At 25.8% G+C, this 23,381-nt stretch overlaps 2 protein-coding genes across 2 annotated transcripts in view; one reads left to right on the top strand and one right to left on the bottom strand.

Moving 5' to 3' along the window:
- LOC112599742 (beta-1,3-galactosyltransferase 5-like) overlaps positions 1 to 6,936 on the bottom strand; it is a 27,905-nt gene extending 20,969 nt beyond the window's left edge. Inside the window, exon 1 of the mRNA XM_025346794.1 lies at positions 6,328 to 6,936. The gene's annotated coding sequence lies outside the window, so the exon portion shown is untranslated. The remainder of the gene's footprint in view (positions 1 to 6,327) is intronic.
- A 14,495-nt stretch (positions 6,937 to 21,431) lies between these two features.
- Positions 21,432 to 23,267, top strand: LOC112599731 (MIP18 family protein galla-2). The gene is made up of 3 exons (XM_025346777.1): positions 21,432 to 21,620; positions 21,703 to 21,782; positions 22,915 to 23,267. The coding sequence occupies exons 1-3, from the start codon at positions 21,506 to 21,508 to the stop codon at positions 23,179 to 23,181; spliced, it is 462 nt and encodes a 153-aa protein (XP_025202562.1). The 5' UTR covers positions 21,432 to 21,505; the 3' UTR covers positions 23,182 to 23,267.
- Positions 23,268 to 23,381: the final 114 nt, after the last annotated feature.

Raw genomic sequence — 23,381 nt, 5'->3', positions numbered from 1 at the left:
ACAAATACTATAGATTAGATACGGGAAGCTCTTGTAGGAAACCGCCTGGCAGTCATAGCGCTCCAAACATGTGATTGCCTATTCAGCCCCTTTACATTATCACTTAAATGTACTTGAGTTAACTAATACAAATAATTTGGGCCATAAACAATAAACGCATTTATTATTGTAAAAATCAGCAGATATAATACATTTGAAATTAATCTATAGTATGTTATTAAAAACATAATATGATATCAATATTCGATCAATACTGAAATACTGAATAATATTATTGATGTCAGACAACTATTCAAAGTCATTAAATGTAATATATTGTTGTGTATTTTTAAGTTATTTTTATAATTTATAATAAAATATTTCTTACTCATGGGAGAAAACCTTTATTGTGCTTTGCATTCAATAATATAGGTAAAGAAATTTGGAATTTCATATCATGATTTCCAAGTGATAAAACAGTACTTTTGAGATTTTAACTTATTTTAAATTCAGGTAACTAATTACAACTTACTTATAAAATTATTATATAGATGAAGTCAATGGGTGAACTAACCTCAGATACATATAATTGTTAAAGTTTGAAGAAAAGGGGTGAATTCAGTAAAATATAATAATATGTTCACACACTTTAAAAATGAAGACTATTCACATTGGAAACAATATTGATAGAATGTCTTTATTATGAGTATATTTAAGATAATTATCATGCCCTGTTAGATAATTATTCACAAGATTCAAATCAATAATTTGAATTATTTAATTATCAGGTTATTGCTATAAAGGTGCTGATCTTATGGTTGGGTCTTACCTACTTGATAAAAGACTGTGTTGACAAGCAGGATACAACATCAATATTGCGCCAAATACTTTTGAGTCCTTTTATTAATAGAAATGCTGAATAACACAAATCGTATATAAATAAGAGTTCTAATGTCCTTAAAATATGACTATTACCAAATCATCAAAACAATTTTTCTTAAGTAGGACCGTGTCAACAAATCAAAGTATTAAGTCAAAGTTACATAAATTAAAAGAAAAACATTTATGGCGCAATTTGTAGATTACCGCTTTCTAAAATTAATGATAATTGTTTAAAACATTTTTAAATTAACAATACTGAGTACTTATTTTTAATTTTAATTCTGTCAGATAAAGTTTACAAGCAACCTTGAAGATACTTATAGTTTAATATCCAAATCTTCAATTAGTTCAATTACTCTGAAAATAATATAATAATGATGAAGATCTGGTAGAATTTATTAACTCTACTTGTGTTTAAAATTACTATTTTAACTAATTTGTTATTTTATATTTAGTTCACATCTGGTTGAAGAGAACATACCATATATAAATTAATTCAACTTCAAAATGTTAAGGATCCAACAAGTAAAACATCATCTATTAAATACTTTAAGTTTTATATATAGTCTTGTAGCTTTTATTAGAATGGATAACTTCTAGTACTAGCTTAATACTTGTTTCTTACTGTAACCTTTAACTACTGTTTTGCGTCTAGTCTGCGCTAGTTACATCCACTTGCCCAACAAAGACTCCACAAGCATGTTTCCTGTTTTGAAATTAATGTAGCATTCACCGCCACTGCTTTAGTATTAACTGGTCACCGAAAATTTTAATTTTTCGCAGGTTATTAAGTAATTTTCTAGCTTTATTAATTATTTATATTAATATTTTACATCTATTTAATTACCGTTTCATAGAGTTATATATAATGTCTAATCGCTCCTGAAGTACTACTTGCAACTGATTCATTCAATTAGTATAAGGTAAGTAGAACCATTCCATATCAATTAAAAACAATTAACTCTTTATTTTGTATGTGTACAACTGACAATGGCATAGAAATTTCACTGCATATATTACATAGTACAATAGCTTACTGAATACACTTTAAGTGTAGTACGCTAACACAACAGAAACATTAGTGATAAAAGAGAGTAATATGATATTATAGTTTGGCCTTAATCCTTTTTACTCAACATAACTTTATCCTTATATTTATATTGTTACTATTGTTAAATTATGAAGATACTAGAAATGAACAGCAATACGTAACTGAACGAAGCATACCAGGTAATGATCTTATAAAACCAAATTATCCTCGATCAAATAAATGTGTTTTTAAGAATATACGACTTCCAGACGAAGCGATTTAATTATTAAAAAAAATTGCTCTAAAATTTTATATAAATATGTCATACATAAATCAATTCTATATAATATCAATGCTTGCGTATTATCAAGGCTTATAAGAATAAAAAAAATATTAATTGATTTACATTTATAACATTAACATTTTGTACATTGACATTTTATTTATTAATATATTGATATATATATATATATATAAAAAATATAAAATATAATTTTAAAGTATTTTTTTAGAAACAATTATATATGTTTGGTTAAAATTCGTATATTCTTGAAAGCGTATATTCTATCAAAAACAATTTGTTCTTGAAAAAACGTTCTTTTGTAATTATAGGTTTCATTATTTAGATTATTAATTAATAATAAAAACCGATAAATTCCTTATGCATTACATAAAAAAAATCTACATCACTACTGTCCGACATGTACTTGTATTTAACATGTATTTCGACGGATGCAATTATTATTCTAGGCCACTTTTATATACGACTATATAGATATCTGTAGTCGTGTTTTTATATGTACAGATACACAGTTCTACGTCCTCCTTCTAATACAGTATTTTCCTACTACCTGTGGGACGATCCCCTCAGAGGGGCATGTAGATATTAATGAGCCAGTGAGGAGTTATAACTTATAAGTAGGGTTAGGATGTTTATGACTTTTGCATATTTTTTCTTTTAGTCGTACACATTACAAACCCAGTAATAAATTCGTTTTATATGGCTTAGAATCAGATATATTCAATTTTATTTTGCATATTTTTGAATATTTAGGAATTTTTATCAATAAATGCATATTCTGCCAAAAAATTGTAAATAAATGCATATTTTGTCCAAAAAATAACTTAAATATAATATAAACATCAATATTTACCTATAGATTGGCATTGTTGGTTTCATGACTAATAAAAACGAGAAAAACGTGTAGTTTAAATTATTAACTTATCTTTATTACTTATTTATCTTTACTATAATTATATGTTTATTAATCAACATAATCATGTTTATGAACGATGATCGCAATAGTGTGGTGATGCCTATATTTTTAATTTCAAAAATCTCATATTTGTATTTAAGTCTAAAGTTATAAAAATAGTATTGTAAATTGATTAGGAATAGATTTTGGATTAGTACCTAATAAACTAATTTTAAAAAGATATTTAATTTTTTTTAAATGCATATTTTGATATTTATCGTGCATATTTGCATGTATTTTTTAGTGTTTTTAAGGTCATAAACATCCTAACCCTACTTATAAGCAATCATTACGAAGTAAATTTTTATTTATTAAATTATTTTTATTATACAATGTAGGGAAAAATGAAAAATGAATAACAGTTGGTTATCGGGTACCTATCGATAAAGATTACACGTATTAATTATTATTCTATTATTTACTATTATTCATATTTTATAAATATTATTATCAATAAAAATATAGACATTCCGAATATTGAATAGTTTGTTGTTAAATACATACAAAACTAATAATTTTTTTTTCAATTTATAGGAGGAGGAGAATAAGATTTTTAAAAATCTACAAAGGGGCATGGGATAAAAGAGATTGGGACCACTGGTCTAATGTTCTTGATAGTATTTTACAAATTACAAACAGTACAATTAATTAACGCAATACGTAATCCATATGGTGTGACATCACGGAAACGCCGATCGTGACCACTAAAAAAACTAAAATAAAAAATTACTAATAACTATAGTTTGCCGATGTTTATTTTTCATAGTTATTAATAATTTATATTTAATAATTAACTTTTATTATTAGGTATTATTAATATTATTATATAGTAGTGTAGTGTGTGCTGCAAGTTCTCTCCACTTTCGAATGTAATTTTATAATTATAATCATATTTTTATTTTAAAATACATAAGGTACTTCTAATGCCTACCTTTTACTTTCAAAATGTTAGAAGAAGAACTTATAGTTTTAATGAAACAATAACTATCTATAATATTTCAATAAATTCATATTTGGAAGAAAAAGCTTAATTGGAAATAATGAATGAAAATAAGTTACTTTAAAAGTAATATAAATCTATATATATTATTTAAAAATTAATATTTGTTTTCTCTGTCTTCTATAGATTCAAAAACTATTGGAGAGGTTTAAATAATATATTATGTCATTTGTATACATTTTTTGAAACTTTAGAACAGGGTTTGGTCGAGGCTTATTACTAAAGAAATACTCAAAAGATTTTGACAAAAAAATAATTGATAATATTTCAACTGAAGCAAAACAGAAATTATAGATATATGATAGATTAAAATAATAAATAATCGGCCATTATCGATATTATTAGTGGGGGTTATATTTTGTACGTATTGCATGAATATCCACAATGTTTGTACAATTGGTACCAAATTTTACACAAATATTATTATTAATTTAATTAGTAACTATTAAAATGTTTATTCTAAGAATAATATATCAATATTAGGTAATTTGATATATGTAATTTTTACTGGACCCGATTTATTGTATACTTTTTTGACGACTTATATACATTCTCTTCTTACATCTGCAAACCAGCATCAGTGCACTATACTCCATATAATTAAAATGGTGGAAAATGTAGGTAGCCGCTTTACTGTACAGTCAAAGGTATCGAGCGTACTTCGTCATTACTCATTGAGTAACTATAAGTTACTGTAATGTATGTGTAAAATTTGAAATCAATCATTGCATACAAACGAAAAACTATTCAGATCAAAGACGGTCTACACGAGCATACGAGTATATAAATATATTTTCCATTTTCCATTATATGTAGTAATTTATTTTAATTTAATAGAATGAAAAGTAATATAATATGATAAATATAATATATTTTTATTTTAATTTCATCAAAATTTAAACTTCAGACTAAAATATATTTGTGGGATCACGTTCAATTTTTTTTTATTAATACCAGTAATAAAAAAATATGGGGAACCTTGAATTAAATTTTCAAATCTTACACCTAGATTTGTATACTTAATTTATTTTGAATTATAAAATATAGAATATTTTATCCATTATTGATCATAATATTAATTCATTCTGTGTGATATAGGCACAATACCTATCATAAGTACTTAAAAATAAGTCAAAATTGAGTCATCCTATTATAGAAGTTAGTTACTTTCGCATAGATACGAGTTCGTCAAATTCGATCTGCGCCAAAAAAACTATAAAAAATTGTTAAACGCGTTTTCGTTGCACACATCACTACATCAGTTCAATTGTATACGCTACAGATTCAGTCCTTATAGAATATATATCGATAAATATAATCCATAATGTAAAACTTTGTTAAACAATTAAGTATTTTAAGAATGAGCAACCCATATGTACGTTACACTAATAAATAAATAATAAATAAAGGGATAATGGGATACAAGATGAGGGTCATAAAAAAAAACTTGGCTCCAAGATCGTGTATATAATAATAACGTAATAGTGTGCCACTATAATATACATCACACATACGCATATAATATGATATTATGTATAAATGTAAAATTCCAATGGTGGGCAAGTTTAATATTCAAACCAAATAACTAAATAAAAACGGTATATTCACGGTCATAGTCAATAGGTACTCTGTATCTATAAACCCTCACCTATGAAGTATCGCTGTTGCAAACAACGTCAATTATTCAAACTCTTTTATACGTTCATTCAATTCCATTTAAGCGAAACACAAATGTTCAATCATCTATTCACATTTTTCCGGCGTCAATGGTCAATGCGTATTCGTAGTGTTATATTTTATGTAGAAAATAAGATTTATTCCACAAGTGGTAAAGTTACGGTAACGTATGCTATTGAAAATTGTAATACCGGTCATGTGAGAATGTGTAAATGATTTATAACCTTTCGTTGTTGGGAATAATTTATATTATAAATCATAATTAATAATATCTGAGTGGCTGGATACCAAGCAAATAAAATGGTCAATTAACTATTTTTTTAATATATATTATATAGTTATGCACATTATATATTATTATCATTGTGTATGTAATAACTAATAAATATAATGTAATGGGCAATGGTTTTCTTGTTTGTAATATGTAGGTACCAAATGGAATGTATAGTTATTATTTAGTTTTATTAAATAAACAAAAAATATATTTTTAAAAGATTACTTACTGAATAAAACGGGTACGTCTAAACTCCAATCAGGGATTCAACAGTAGGCACCTAAACGGTAGGTAGGTGGCTGCTATATTTAAATCGGTTACACGGCGTGCGCGGAAATGAGAACTTACGGTGTAAGACTTGAGATCTCATTCGTACGGCGAGCGAAACGACGTTATTTACTGGCCGGTTCGTTCACTATAATTCAAATGAAATAAAAATGCTCGTCCGTCCCCGACACATGCACGTAAAATATTAATGTTTAACGCGCAAAACGGGTTCGCGCCCAACGACGACGGTTATTAACGTACGCGGTGTTCCGTAAACCGATAGGTATCAGAAATGCGCACGCGGGGCCGCGGTACACGGTCGAACAACTGTCCAATGTCGACTGGTAACCGGTGGCGAGTGGTGACTGGCGACTGCGACTACCGCGAACCGAAACTAAATAATAGCCGGCGATAAAAAAGTTTCAGACGTCGGGCACAATGCACATTGCACATACGGCAAACCGGACAAATGTAGCGCCCGGCTAGTCACTGGCCGACCGCGGACGCTTTCGTCTGCACTGTCTGCAGTCTGCTACGGTATGGTTCTGCTGATTCGATCGTATATAACATTTTAATTGTCACATTAAAAAATTATATTATTATTATTATACAATGAGCTGTTTTTATTTCTGTCTGTCCTCTCCGTTGCTCCCACACTCGTTCTATCCCCACACCTCTCACTGCACGCCCTTTCGCTATCACTCTCACTCTGCACTCCGCGGCCGTGTCTTTCCCCGTACATTATTGTTATGTGATCTGCGCACGTTAAATATTTTTGTAAATAAGCCGACTGATTGAGCGTTTCGGTTCACAACATTATAAGTATATCCGTCAAACTCTAGGCGAATACAATAATATGCACACGGTGCGAGGATAAACATGCAATAGCGATACGCACGTCCAACAACTACTCCGGAATCTAACACAAAACGTGTATATACGGTTTACTATTTAAATCGCATTATATCTACACGCGTATTATAATTTTATATTTCTAAATAATACACAATTCCATTAATTTCCTATAATTGTTTAACTTGTACGATGTACGTTGTCATAATATTTAACCACACATAGCCAATATTGTCACTTGTCAGTACTAATTTATTATATTTTTACGAATTAACACAAATAACTTAAAATATATTGGAATTTGGATACAAGAAATGACAAACAAATACGTGAGCGACATTAAATTTTTCAACATTTGTTGCATTTCACCAACACGTTTTTCAAATTTTGATAAAATAAGAAAAAACTAAAATACTATAAAAATCTATTAAACATGTAACAGACAATTTCAATACATTATAATTTATAATATCTAAAAATATTTTTTTAACAAAGTTTCATATTAATAACTTCAAAATCATCAAGAACCAAACGAAAATATTTAAGAAATATTATTTCAGATAATTAGTTTTGAAACTAATGAGATTCAATAAAATATTTTAGAATTAAGTTGATTATAAAAAATAAAATTTCTTTAAATTTTAGTTTTAAATAATTAAAAATTTGTCATAAATTATTGGAATTAAGGGAGCAATGAAGAATTTGGGTCAAAAATAACGCCTATCATATTGATTATGGAATGGTCCTTGATAGTGTTTTTAGGGTTCCGTACTTCAAAAGAAAAAAACGGAACCCTTATAACATCACTTTGTTGTCCGTCCGTCCGTCCGTCTGTCAAGAGCGTTTTTCTCAGGAACGCGTGGAGGTATCAAACTGAAATTTGTATATGATACTCAGGTCTACTGTCCCTGGAAGTTGTAGAAAAATCAACCTTCTAAGCCAACGCAATCAAAAGATACAGCCATTTAGGCCGCAAATTTCCGCAAATTTTCGAAACTCGCACGGGAATCAAAACCTACAGGGTACTTCCTGTGAACTTAGAATCTTGAAGTTTCGTACGAAGTCACGTCTTATAGTACAGATATAGGAAAAATTACGAAAACCGTAAATTTTTAGTTTCATCATATAAAAAAAAAATATTTTTGAAAAATATTTTTGACAATTTTGAAAATTTCAAAGTTACTACTCCTTATCTCATGAACGCGATGAGGTATTAAATTAAAATTCATACTAAATACTTAAGTCTATAATACCTTTAAACTGTAACAAAATCAAACTTTTATGTCAACGCAATCGAAAGAAATAATAACAATTTAAGCCGCATATTTTCAAACTCGCGACTACTTGCGAGGGCAAGTAGTCTTGTCAAGCTTGCCCTTGTTATATTATAAAATAAATGATAGATGTTAATATAAAATGAAGGATTACTGGAACGATAAAGATACCTTTGTCATTAATTTATGATCCTCCAGCTTTCCATATTTTTATGTTATAAATTTCATTTTGCAATAAAAATAAAAAAAACTTTTACTTATATACCTACAGGTTTGTACGGAACCCTCGGTGCGCGAGTCCAACTCGCACTTGCCCGGTTTTTTTTTATTCCAATGTTGATGGTGTTACGTCCTGACTTGGTTGATTCATACATCAACACAGAAACGAACACGTGATGTATTAAGCGTAGAATTTCTTTATTTAATGTTGAACTTTGATACAAAAGTACAATATTTGTAAGATATAAGGTGATTAGTGAGTGGTGTTACGACCTGCCTCCAAATGTCTTCCCTAGCCGTCTGCTGAGCTCTTGTCCCCAATTTCCTTATATATGATCAGTTTAAAAAAAGTGGTGTCAAGATGGTGACGATTTTGTTTATACGAGAAGTCTCGTAATAAGATTTATATTCTTGACATTTCGTCTCCCTATCCGGGTTTTCGCCTTCTTCAAGAAATGAGTAACGTGTGTATATATTTAAATGGCTAAATTAAAGAAGACAATGTTTGGCGGTATTTGTATTGGCCTCACATCGCTTGCATTATTGATTATAATTTATAATATACGTGTCGCCGCACACCGTACAATATATTATGTTACAAGACAAATTTATATATATGTGTCCTAGGCTTGTAACAACGGTAACTTTATTTTTTGTCTTTTTTTGGCTAAATATTATGAAACTGGTTTTTTCAGAAGAAAAGCGAAATCCGGTTTTTTAAACAATGATATGAGCTTGTTTAAAGAATTTTTTATAGTATATTATGTTGGATAGAGTTGGTATTTGTATAGGTATTAGGTACTGTTACAGCGAATAATGAAGGCATGAAGCCATTTGCGTATTATTGAAATATTTTATTTCATTGGAGATATCATTGATAAAGATTAAAAAGAGTGCTACAAAGATAGTAAAGTCTTGTGGAACTCCGTTTTCTTCGCAAAACTTATCAGAGAGAGTGTTTGATGTTTGAACTTGAAAAGTGCGGTGACTGAAGAAGTTTGTGATGAATTCGAGCATATTTTCCTTAGCAATGATTTTGATGAATTTATTCATTATTCTGGGTCTCTGTGTCATATTACCATATCGTATTACAATATCAGATCGTATCATCCCTAAGCTTTGCTTATTACAAAAGTATGAATTTCATTTTTTATAGTTAACAAATTATTGATGATATTTTTGTTTCTTCAAAAACAAATTTGTTCGAGAGTGATGTGATTAAAGTTTTTAAGATACCATATTATACTAGACGACAATTAATCATTTTTTCAAAAAGTTTACGTATTTGTTAAGTGTTAAAAAGATAAATAGGCCAGTAACTTTCAATTTGGAATTCGTTTTTGTTAGGCTTGATAATGGGAATAGCATGACCATGTCCAAATGCTGGGAAATATGTTGGTTTTCTAAATTGTGTTGAATGTGTTATGTGGCTAAAAGGTAGTTAGGTACCGCTGTTTTTTGATGATTTTTAATTCAAGAATAAGGAATCTCATTAGGCTCGGAACTTTTACTTTTACAGTCTTGAACATTATAACTATAGGTATTATTAGAAGATATACCTAAAATTTTTATTTGTTTAAATATATTATACATCTATAAGATATTATTAACTGCAGTTCATAAATGTAATAGATTTTTAAGCAAACATTTCTGTATCTTAAATTAACTTTTTTTAAATAACTTTGATTTCAAAAAGTTTTTCTATCTTCAAAATTTATTTATTAAAAATGAATTAAGTTTTAGTTTATACATGATGTACCTATCATGTTTTTTAACAGTGTATCTACAGTTTTATTAAAATCCATATATTCTAATATCATTCTAAATCACATAATGGATTTTTAGTAAATTATCTCTTTAGATATATATATATATTCATAATCCTATATAATTAAAATATAAAAAGTAATTTAAAATAATTTACCTATTTTTAATTATTTATCTAAAATTTTAAAATAATTTATGGTTTATATTTATTAAATTTTGTAATTCCGAGAAAATTAAAAAAAATACAATAATTTAAATGATATTTATGAAAACCTAACTTATTTACGAGAAAAAGATAACTAATGGCTTTAATAATAAAACCGATAATTAAAATTAATTATAATTATCTTCTAAGAATTGTTGAATTTTACTTAAAATTTTTAAAATAGATAACATGAATAATTAATCACTATAGATTATATTATTATTTTATAGTACTGATTAAATTCATAGACTTAAAAATTTTACTTAATACTTAAATATACAAATGAATGAACGCTTTAATATTTTCTGATTTTGGACTAGAAGTTAGAACATTATAAACTGAAGCAATCTATATAGGCTAATTCACTACATATATAAGTACAAATTGTACTGTAGGTACCTACTATTGATAGCATAGAGCTCTAAACCCAAAATAACACCAGTAGAGTTTTTAAATAATATTATATAGCAACCATTTATCAAATATTATTTTAAATAATTGAATAGGTGTAAAGAATAAGCAGAAAAAAAATAAATATGAAGTAGGCTTTTTAAATTTTTAGTTTTTTTTTCCATTTATAATACTAGGGAGTAGTGACACTTGATTTTTATAAGACCATATGAACTTTTAGTGTACAGAATACCTACATAAATATATATGTGTATTATTTTATTTATTCTTCAAGAAGATATGTGTAGTGATTCCTAGTCTGTATACAATATTGTACATCATTAATATTATAATCAATTTGAATAATTGAATGTTACTGCATATAGGAAATATTATATGTAATCTATATATATACACTTAGTCGACAATCAACATATTTTTTGTGAAAACTAATATTACCTATAATATTATAATAAGTTATGAATAATTAGTAATGACTAATGATTTATATTTGTTTAACAGTCTAAATCATTAAAAAAAAAAACAATATTTTTTTTTTTAATGCTTAAATTAGTGTATAATATATAAGGTAAAATAAGTTTTCTTTACAGAAATGTAAGTCTAGTTATTAATTTATTTATTGTAATTGTAGAGGTAGAACATAAATTCACAAAAAAAGAATACAGGTTAGTCATGATTATTGATTACCATTCAAAAATCAGGGTTCCAAAGAAACGAATTCCTTTTTAAAGGATGTTAAGGGTGGTACATTGAACTGATTCTTTTTTTTATAAAAAAAAGGAACAAGAAACTAAAGTAAGTCCTTTTTTCAAGGAAAAAGAACTAAATTCTTTCCATTCCTTTCAATTTATACAAATATAAAAATAATCAAAATTAGCTCAATCTCAATAATGAATATGCTTATATTAGCGTAATTTATTCATGGTAAATTTTAATATTTTTAACAACTTATAAACATATGAATTGTTTCATATTTTCTTTCTGTAAATGTCAATTTAAAATTTTTGCTAAGTCAAAAAGTTTGAACAACTGGTATAATTTTATTCATAAATTCTTCATTTACCAATTACAAAATATTTAAAATACAATATGGTTACTGTGTTTTTTATAATTGATCAAAATTAAAACCTTAATGAAATTCATCAGAGTAGTGAAAAATGGAAGGCACTGGTATAATAACTAAATATGAGATAAGTCCTAATATTTCAAAAACTCGTTTTTAATACAAAAATGTTCAGGAAAAATTCTCTATCGATTGGTACAACAATCAGATACGTCCAATCATTATTATAGGAGATATAGTTATGAAACCATTTTACATTTTTCTTTCGGTAAATATAACCATGTACCTATATCTAAACGTATCCGTAAAAACATTATACATCAATTTTTATTTTTCATTAGGCGCAATGGCCGCAATGACAAAATATGTCCTGACGTAACTGGTTATTGCTTTTAAAAATTCTGTTAGAGTTCAGATATTGTGTCCAGTACAATAAATAGGTATAAAAAGATAGTTTTTTTATTAAATATATTTTATTAAATAAATTGCACTGTAACAAACTAAGATGGTTTTAATTATAACGTTTCTATTTGTGTTTACAACAATGGATTTACTCGTAAAATATATTTTTTTCCTCAAGCGATTTTTGGAATTTTATTGTAAATAAAAAACAAATAACTGTAGGTATTTGTAATTTTTACCAAATGTTTATTTTAATATTTCCTTTATTATTCAATATAACTTTCTAAACATTTTAAATCTTCTTAAGCTATTTATAATTTAACATATTTTTTTTTTTATAAATGTCAATAAAAAAATATTTGTTGGGTCAAAAAAACTTGAAAATTAAATATAATAGATTCTATATATTATGATATATTATGTTTTCATTATAGCTATTAAAGAATATTAAAGATATAATATATTTATATATAAATATATATTATATTCACATTTTTATTTTATTATCATTTGAAGTTAAGAGGACGTCGTGGTCGTACCCGCATATGTTATCTCCGTCTTACAAATGCGTAACATAGCAAATATTACGTTCAGAAGATCACGGTTAACTCCTTTAAATTGAAAACTAGAGTGAATTGACCTCTTTTGAAATTTAAAAGTGAGATTATTATCTAGGGCATCTCATAGGCTTTTTATTATATTTTAATTTTAAAGCGAGTTATGTGTGTTTTAAGACGTGCAAGCAATTTACAATTTTAAAATACTCATAACTTGCTTTAAAATTAAAATATAATAAAAAGCCTATGAGATGCCCTAGATAATAATCTCACTTTTAAATTTCAAAAGAGGTCAATTCATTCTAATTTTCAAGCTGAAGGAGCTAAACGTGATCTTCTGAGAGTACTATTTGCCATGTTACGCATTTGTAAGACGGAGACAACATATGCGGGTACGACGTCCTCTTAAAATTATGACAAAATTTTATTTTCTAACATAAAAATTATAATTTTAGATATTTTGTTGTAATTTAAAAATATTTTCTGCGGGCACTTAAAATTTTTAATGTATATATATTTTATACATACAATGGTATTTTAAAGAGCAATGTTTTTGGCAAAGATTAATTTAATCTATATTTTATTACTAATAGTAAATAAATTACTTTTATAGTAATATAAAATATAAATATATCATGAGATATAATTACTAATTAGTAATATAGGCTTACAGTATGTCTTCACTAGGAATTATTTATCGACTAGGTATCGTATATTCATTGTCATTGAATTCAAATTCAAATTTAACACATAATATATTATATAGTGAATTACTTTTAAATGACGAAATGTACTTGATACCTAATTATGTATATAAAAAGCAATTACCTACTTTAGCATATTTTTTGTTATTTTTTTCTGAGTATATTTATATTCTTTTTGTTTGTCTTGGCATAGTTTCATTTATTGAATTATAATCAATTTATATTTTTTATTTTATTATTGAGAGTATTATTTTTTATGGTTTTAGTGGTACTGACTCCAACGATTTCATTCATATTATTGTTATTGAGAAATTCATAATGATATGTATTGTACTAGCTGCAGTGATCCGTACTGGATAAGTTCTTTGTTCGATATTTATGTAATTTATATTCTATTGCGCATGGTATCAGATATTTTTTTGTAAATATACTATTTTTTTTTTTTTTTTAATTTAATAGATAATTTTTTCAACATATCAAATGTTTTTCCAAAGTCATACATTTATAATAAATATAAATAAACACGAATACACAGTTACTGAGTCAATAAAGGGAATAACTCAGTAATAAAAATTGATTGGTAAGGAATGTTAGTAGTTTGTTATATGTTAAAGTGTCGGGTATCCGCATGTGACAAATGATTGTTATATTGTAAATTGTAATATTCCCGACCTTGGTGAGTTCTAAATTATTATCATGAAGACTGTTGTTAAATCTGTTGATCTACATCATGTTTTTGAAAATGTTAGAATGTTGGTTGGTATAATGTATGCCCGTGTGACGTGTGATTTGGTTTTATGTGAAAAGTTTTCATATTTTGATCGATATGAATGTGACAGGCTATATTTTTTGTAATTTTTAGTATGTCGTTTTGATAGTGTTTATATATATATATATGTGTGTGTTTTTATGCATATCCGTTTCGTGTTCACTTCTTTTGTAATGGAATTTATGAAGGGTAAGTTTTTATGAATATGAATAATATTTTTTGGGGATTTTGTTGTGTTTATTATATTATGTTTCTTTACTGGGATTCAAAATGTATTTTTTATTTTGGTATTATTCATATTACACAATACGATGAATGCTCTGTAGCCTTCCATGTGAATAATACCTGTGATATTGTATCGTTATATTATATATACCCATGTACAGAGTGATTCACATAACACATTATACGTGTTCACTTCAATTTGGTGTGTGTAATGGAAATACAAACTTTTGTTTTTAAAATGACGACTCTTCACTGTCATTTGAAATATAAAAAATATACTAAGATATAGCTTATTATACGACTGCTGCATATTATATTAACTACTATATTATGTTTTGTACATAACATTGAGTATACTATTGGCATACATTATGATGACAAGTTACAATTATTTGTTTAACGTTAATCGTTAAAATATTTAGTGTATTAAATTGTGTCTTTTTTGAGCTTTTTAAAATAGCTTTTAAACAAACAAGAAACAGAAAATAAAACATAATATAATGTGAAAATTATTGTAGCTATACATCTGATTTTAAAAACTAGTGTACAAATTAGTTTGCTTTCTGTTATCAAAATTTGGAAAGTGTATAATGTATTAATGTGTATACTGTATCTATATGTATCTATTATATAGCATACAGATAACCACGCATTCCGTGTCGACAAACTATCAATGGGTGTTACGGTTTAATGGTTATGCACTTATGCGGGAATTTCGTAACTCGACAATATTCTATTATTTGAGTTTAATTTACAAATTAAATTTTCGATTACCCGCTGTGGTTAAAAGTGTACATAATAAACAATGGTGTAGCCAGGAATTTTAGGTTAAGACAAGGACTTCTCGTTGATAAATGTCAAAATGTCAGATAGCCAATGTAGGTTATAATATTATAATAAACAAAAAAAGGCCGTTCAAATGAAAATTAAAAAAAAAACTTTAAAATGAACAAATACAGTAAAAATAAAATTATATCATTATATCAATTTGCAAAACATAAAAGTTATAATTTTAATACTTATAAATTAAAATAGCTAAGACATAATATTATATGCAATATGTTTAGTTATAAGTAGGGTTAAGATGTTTACAACTTACATATGTAATAATATAAAATAGCATTATAATATTTTATATATTAGGATTCGATTATAAGCCTTTAAATTAATCACAAAACAGTATATTACCTTTCTTCTTTCTAACAGCGTCTTCTCTATTGATGTTTTGAGTACGTTGTAAGGTAACCAGTGTGCATTAAAAAATTACGATACTTTTTTTATTTATGTAAACTTATTAACTTTATTATAATTTTTTCAATAATACATGAATTATTTAATATATATTTAATTTTAACTATTAACAACTTTAACACTTACGTCTTCTTGTATATTCGATCTGCGGAGTCTTTTACTCTCGCTTGTGATCGTCTATACAAGAAGACGGTAAGGACTAACACAGTGGTGTGACCGGCGGTAATCGGTCTTTTTATAATTAATATCCTATATGTGTGTTATCTATGTTTTTATAATTTTTTTTTTTTAATAAGCAACTTATAAGTTATCTTAACTATTTTATTATATTGTATATATTATGTAAATATTTAATTATGATTGCTTTATGCTTAGATGCACATCATTACACATATTTTTCTTTTAGTCGTGCAAATTGCAAACCCAGTAATAAATTTGTTTTGTGTGATATAGAATCAGATACATTCAATTTTATTTTGCATATTTTTGCATAATTAGAGATTTTTATGAATAAATGCATATTTTGCCAAAAAATAATTTAAATATTAAAAACATCGATATATCGTAAACTCATATCAATCTATTATAAACAATTATCAGTATCTTATCGCAGATTAATTCATAGTAAGTTCATTGTACTTGTGATATTTATTAGATTATACACGAAAAATTAAAGTAGGTATCGTAGTAACGTATAAAACGTTAAATACGCGTATAATAACCTTGGCTTATATTATTAACTTATTATTATTACTTACTTATCTTTACTATAATTCAACGTTTTTAATCAAGATTACGGCCCATAACCGCGATAGAGTGATGATCCTATAGGACATAATGGCTTACATTATAAAATCTTTAGTTTAGTGTATGTTGCACCATGGGTATTGTGTATACTGCAGTGTTTTGAATTATTTTAGTAGCGTTTTATTCTCACTAAAAATTCTAAAAGTTAAATGTTCCAGTACTACTCTTGAGTACAAAAATTTCTTTTAATGATTTACTAAAATTTTAAAAACTAATATTTTTGTATATTTGTATTTAAATTTAAAGTTATAAATAAAATTGGATATTAGTTTAGAATAAATTTTTGACTAGTAATAAAATTTTAAAATTACATATTTAATTTTTTAAGGGTATAATTGCATGCATTTTTTAGTGTTTTTAAAGTCATAAACATCCTAACTCTATAGTTATATAAGTTACAATTTACAACTTATAACTGCATTAATCTAAATAAATTTTTCTATTTATTGCCAAACGAATTTTACAACAAGTTCCTATCACTACAGACTGATATCCAAGATTTTATTTAGTACTTTAATAAGTAGTAGGTACATACTTATAACTTAGACTTTATTAATACTTGATAGGTTAACTGATGCAGTGAGTTATTAATAATTATGCCAATTTATTGCTAATATGAAATAATCAAATGTTTCAATATTTCTTTAGTCATGATTTTTTTAAATCTTAATTTACAGAATTAAATGATTTGGGATGTTTATATGTAATTGTAATAAATTTATCAGTAATCTTACGTGGAATACGAAATTGTGGTTATTATAATAGCAATCTATCATTGTACTCAAATTTCAAAAAAAAATTTCTATTTTCAAGTAAAGTTTATGAAAATTATTTTATCGGTAGTATATAAAGAATATTTTTTGTTATTCATATGTTAATTTTAATTTTTTTAAAACCTTAATATAATAAATTAAGACAATTTTATAATACTGATAAATTGATAACTGATAATAAATATACCAATATGCTTGGTTAATTAAATTAACAGAATTTGATATATAGGTAGGTACTCAGATGACACTATGGTAGATACTTTTTAAAAATGTAGGTTAGATATTCGTCACTAACTATGGCAACACTCATTTATCAACGCATTGGTTACCAACTATAATTACTATTTGAATGACTGCTGCAGAATGCCTGTAGCTTTGTAATGGATTCGCGCTCTTGCTCAATATGTACACAATTTACAAATCAGTGGTTGCAGGTCATCAAAAGAAACGCGTCACTTTGATAATACTTAAATGATACGCTTGTAAAACGAAAATAACACAGTGATCATTACGTCCACTCAACTTGAATAAACTATACGAGAAGAGTGCCTACTATGTACTATCTATAAATTAAAATAAAAATAATTTAGCAAACATGTATCAATATAACAATATATTATACATTATAAAGTATAAAAAACGGCGCAGCTTATTTTTTTTTTTAATTTGATATGAAAAAAAAGGTCATTTAATAGGTTTAATTGTGACTTGTAGGGAGTGATAAATGCCTCATTTTTAATACATATGCATTGTCCACTGAACACAAATAATTTATTTGGTATTAATCATTTGCAAATTTTGAAATGTACCATTATCACGGTATTTTTTCATATAGCATGCGCTAACATTGTAATACCGCGTATCACAATTTATTTATTTAACGAGGAACGGCGATGAGCCACTTTTAGAAAGTTGAATGAAGTAGAATTACCTATTGAAAATAAGTTTATCAAACCACTTTGTTATAACAATAATGAATACATTTTGAGTAGAGCAAGGCTATGAAGGACTATGCTACTTTGCCATAAATGCTACTGCAGTTATGGGTAAATAGAATTTTATATAACCAACTGGTTTGATATAACATTGTATTTAATTGGTATTTATTTTCTACAGTTATAAGTTATAACATGTTTTAAGCCTTTAAGGTAATGAAAAGGTGTTAAATTTAGTTTTATACCATCGTATACAAGTAATGAATTAGAAATTAAACTTAACTTGACAAAGATCACGCGTACGAGAAATTTTTACTTATAAAAATAAAAAATACATTTTATTTTCTATTCTTTATGATCCCTTTGGAATCTTTTTGATTTTATTGAATGAAATCGTTACTATTTAAAAACATTTATATAAATTAAAAAATTATTACCTATTACGATATTGGTTTAAAATAAAAAAATATAGAGTCGAGTTTTTACTACATTTTGTGTCCATGCATGACGGCTGTCGAGTAGTTATTAATCTTTAATCTGTATCTTAAAGTATCTTTACTATTCTTTGCTTTAGTTAATTTTTTATAACTTTATTTCCTTAAAAACCATAGACTTAATGGCTATTTTGTACTCTAAAATAAAAATACGGAATACATGAAAATATAGTCTATTATAAGTTTCATGTATTAAACGGTCACAGCTGTACTTTTACTTTTTTGAAAAATATATTTATATATGCATTATTTTAGAACATGGTTCAATATAAATTGTATGGCTCGTAAAACAACACACTCATACATGTGCATGATGAATCATGTATGTATAAGTGTATTTTTCATAAACATTTTTTTATTATCCCTATCAATAATGTCCATTAACAGACTAACATCCGACGGTTTGTGATTTATAAGTTATTACTTATTATTTAGTAATCAGTACTCTCTTACTGGGTTTAATTAATAAGTTTGATATTCGGTTCTTTGCAGAGTATTTTCATCTACTTTCAATTTTCATATTTTTATTTGTTGAAAAACATAATTTTGAAATAAAAATGAAAATATTCAAGTATCTGTATCAATAATAAAAATTGATAAGTAATTATAAATTATATTTAAAAAAAAATATTTAGGCTTAAGTGAGTTACTTATGTGTTGTAATAGAGAAAAATATTTATTATAATTTAGACACCTTCCTTTTCTTGTCTACCAACTTAGAATACGAAAAAATAGTTTTCAAATAATTAATTTAATAACATAATATTTATTTTAAAGTTTGAATGTTATAGTAATATACATATTACATATACTTATTATAAAATATTATTAAATAATGTATTTCAAATTTCAATGATAGGTTGTTAAAATCTTTTTTCTTTTTCATACTATAATAGTTTATAGTATTCTTAGAATATTGAATAGACTATAATATAGTTGTGGATCGTACGACTGAGCAATCAGCATATGGCGTAATGGGCCATTTCAATAAACTTCCAAATACAGTAGGTAAAAAAAATAAATCTGAGACGTGACTTGGCGTTCATATTTTTGTTTTATTTTTCAGTAGCCGTCGTAATAAAATATTATTGAACAAATTAACAACTGACCCGACATTTATTGACTTATTTTAGAAGGCAAAAAACAAAAAGATTGATTTAATGCAGTGTTTATTAACAAGTAAACCACAAAGTTTATTAGATGACAAATAACTTATATAAGATACAAACATTTTTGACGTATCTAGTTTACAAAAACTTATAGATATTTCTTATTTGATATAACTTTTATGATGAATAAAAATAAGTTGTTTTTTATTGAAATATTTTACATATTTTATTTTAACAATTAAAATTAAATATTATCTATTATTTTTTTTTTTTTAATCGTGTGTCGCATAGTATGAAATATTTTAAGGTGTGTCACCGTAATATTTAAGTTGAAAAATACTAATTTAATGTAGCCAATGTAGGTATAAAAAACAAAATTATTCTGTGACATGGCAGATAAACATTAAATATATTTTGTGCATGCACGAGTATACTATATTTTCTTTTGTTAATAAACTTTTTTGTCTAATTAGTTTTTGTATTATTAATTGGAAGATTAGTTATGTTTCAAATATATTTTATTTTTTATTACATGGGTACTTTTGACAATATGGATAAAATAAAATAAAAGAGGGTTCAGGGGCCGTAATACTATTTTGTCAATATTTGTCCGACTTAAAGGCTCAAGCCTTGTCACTGATAATAATACTAAATTAAATAATATTTTGACTCAATTATCATAAGTTTAATGTAACTATATATTGTGCTAAATATATAATTATAGCACAGAATAATATTAATATTTTATTCTGTGACACTCGTATTCGTTGTATACCAAATACCAATAATTGAAAAGGAAAAACAAAAAAAAATATTTATGAAATATACAATGTATGAGTCGTGGTCAAAATAATGTAATTTTCTAAAAACGCAAAGAATTTGAATACCATATACTACGCGGTTTAAATAGCAACCTTTGCGACTGCAGCGCAGCCTGTGACTATTTAATTGTGCAACTCATTTCGAACTATTATCAGAAAGGGAGTTTCGTCTACTTGTCTACTTCTTAGATCTAAAGTCTACTTTACTTTATTCTTGTTTCCATTATCAAAAGTATTATCAGTTATCACAAAACGATATCAGTAGTTCAGTACTCGTAATAATAAATGTAAATATGTACTATTGCATATTATAAAATCTTACAAAAACAAGTTATTAGAAGTTACATTTAAGTTGAAAAATTTTAAACAGTAAACTTTTAAGATTAATATCAATGAATTACAACTATAAGTTATAACATTTTATAACTTACTAACATAACCTGCATATTAAATATTGTTTTAGCATTAATTATATTGAGTTTGGTGTTTTATTGAAATTAAAATGGGTTTAGACAATGAAAACCCAACTTTATTTGAAAAAAGCGAAGAGAGAAAAGTTAGTGAAAAAGATTTGGATGACAATGAAGCTGAAGAGTTTGATTCAAGGGAAATCTTTGGTAAATTAGTTTTATTAATTATGAATAATACACTGTTGCTAATACGATTGAACTATTGTAATTTTTTTCTTAAAAATATTAGATTTGATTAGAGGAATTACAGATCCAGAACATCCACTGTCTCTTGAAGAATTAAGAGTTGTTGATCAAAGTTTAATTGAGGTAACTGTTTCCTAAACTATATAAAATAATAATCCAATATTATGTATATATTTATAAGTTTAATTATTCAGTAACTTTTTTTGTTTTTAATCATTTTAAAATTGTAATTGACTCATTAAATTCTTTAAGTTTGCATGTTCTATACGTTCTATATGTCTTTACTGAGCTGTATGATATTTACAATCATTAAATAATAATTCTAAATTAGTTAAAACCAATATTATTCTTTAACTATAATCTTTTATTTTTAAGTATTACTATAAAATATTATTCAAATTCATCATTATTATTTATGAAACATAAAAACAATCATTTTTATGTGTGTATAATTGTCTATTTTCAAACATTTATATTTAAAGACTTCTTAAGACTTGATTGTTATTAGTGTTACAGACTCATTTGATTGCTAACTTTGAGAAATAATAATTATTAATAAAAAATGATTTCAATAATAATCTTTTATTTATAACCTAAAATTTATTGATATTAGTATTTGTTAGTTTAAATCTGCTTTTTGAAAATGCATTTTTGACAATTTCAAAGAATTCTTGTGCATTATGATAAATGTATAAAATATGACAGTTCTTTATTCTAAAATTTTAACATTAATTGTTTATTGATAAATCACACCATCAACTTTATTTATGACCCATAATAGTTGAGACAGTTGAGTATAGTTTTATATTCAATATATAAGTTATAAAATTGATTAATCTAAAAGTTTTATCCAAGTTATGTACTTCATAATTTATAAAATTATAAACCCATTTGATGACAGCATGGTTCTTAAGTTAGAGACCATATTTTTGTTGACAGACATTGTGAATACTGAATGTATATTATTTTCTAAATACTTGTTATCTGTGTATGTATTTAAATGTTCTTAAACAAAAAATGTATAAACAATAGTTTCATAAATTGAGCAATATTGATGAATGACATCCAAGTTGGGAGTGTCTTTGCACTAAAACATTATGTTTCTCTGTAATGTGTTACATAGAAATTTTTTTTTTTTGTTGTTAAGTTTAATATTTATGTATACAACAGAACTATACCGGAAGTTAAAAGTTTTATTATATTATTAATAATTTTATGTTTAACATGTAATTCTAAAATATATTTTTATGTTTAGGTTGAAGATAGTATCAATACAGTAAAAGTATTATTTACACCAACTATCCCTCATTGCAGTATGGCTACATTAATTGGATTATCCATTAAAGTTCGACTTTTATGGTGTCTACCACCGCGGTTTAAAATATCTGTTTCCATAACACCGGGTACTCATGCATCTGAACACGCCATCAATAAGCAATTAGATGATAAAGAAAGAGTAGCTGCAGCTTTAGAAAATACACATCTATCAACAGTCTTAAATAAATGTATAGCTACTGCATAGATAATCTCTATTTTAGTCTTACAATTTTTCTTTGATCTAAATGATAAAATATGTATATGTATATAAATTTAGTTATTAGTCATTAATAAATCATATTTATTAATAGTATATTATACATAAAAACAAACGTTAACCATACTAATACAATAATATTCATTAATCATCTTTTTTGATGCCTTCTTTAACCATTTTAAAATTAT

The sequence above is a fragment of the Melanaphis sacchari genome, unplaced genomic scaffold (assembly GCF_002803265.2).
Source record: "Melanaphis sacchari strain LSU unplaced genomic scaffold, SCAv2.0 Contig54_pilon_pilon, whole genome shotgun sequence".
NCBI lineage: Eukaryota > Metazoa > Arthropoda > Insecta > Hemiptera > Aphididae > Melanaphis > Melanaphis sacchari.
Note: the sequence above shows the minus strand (reverse complement) of the source record. Positions and strands in the feature narration are given on the sequence as shown.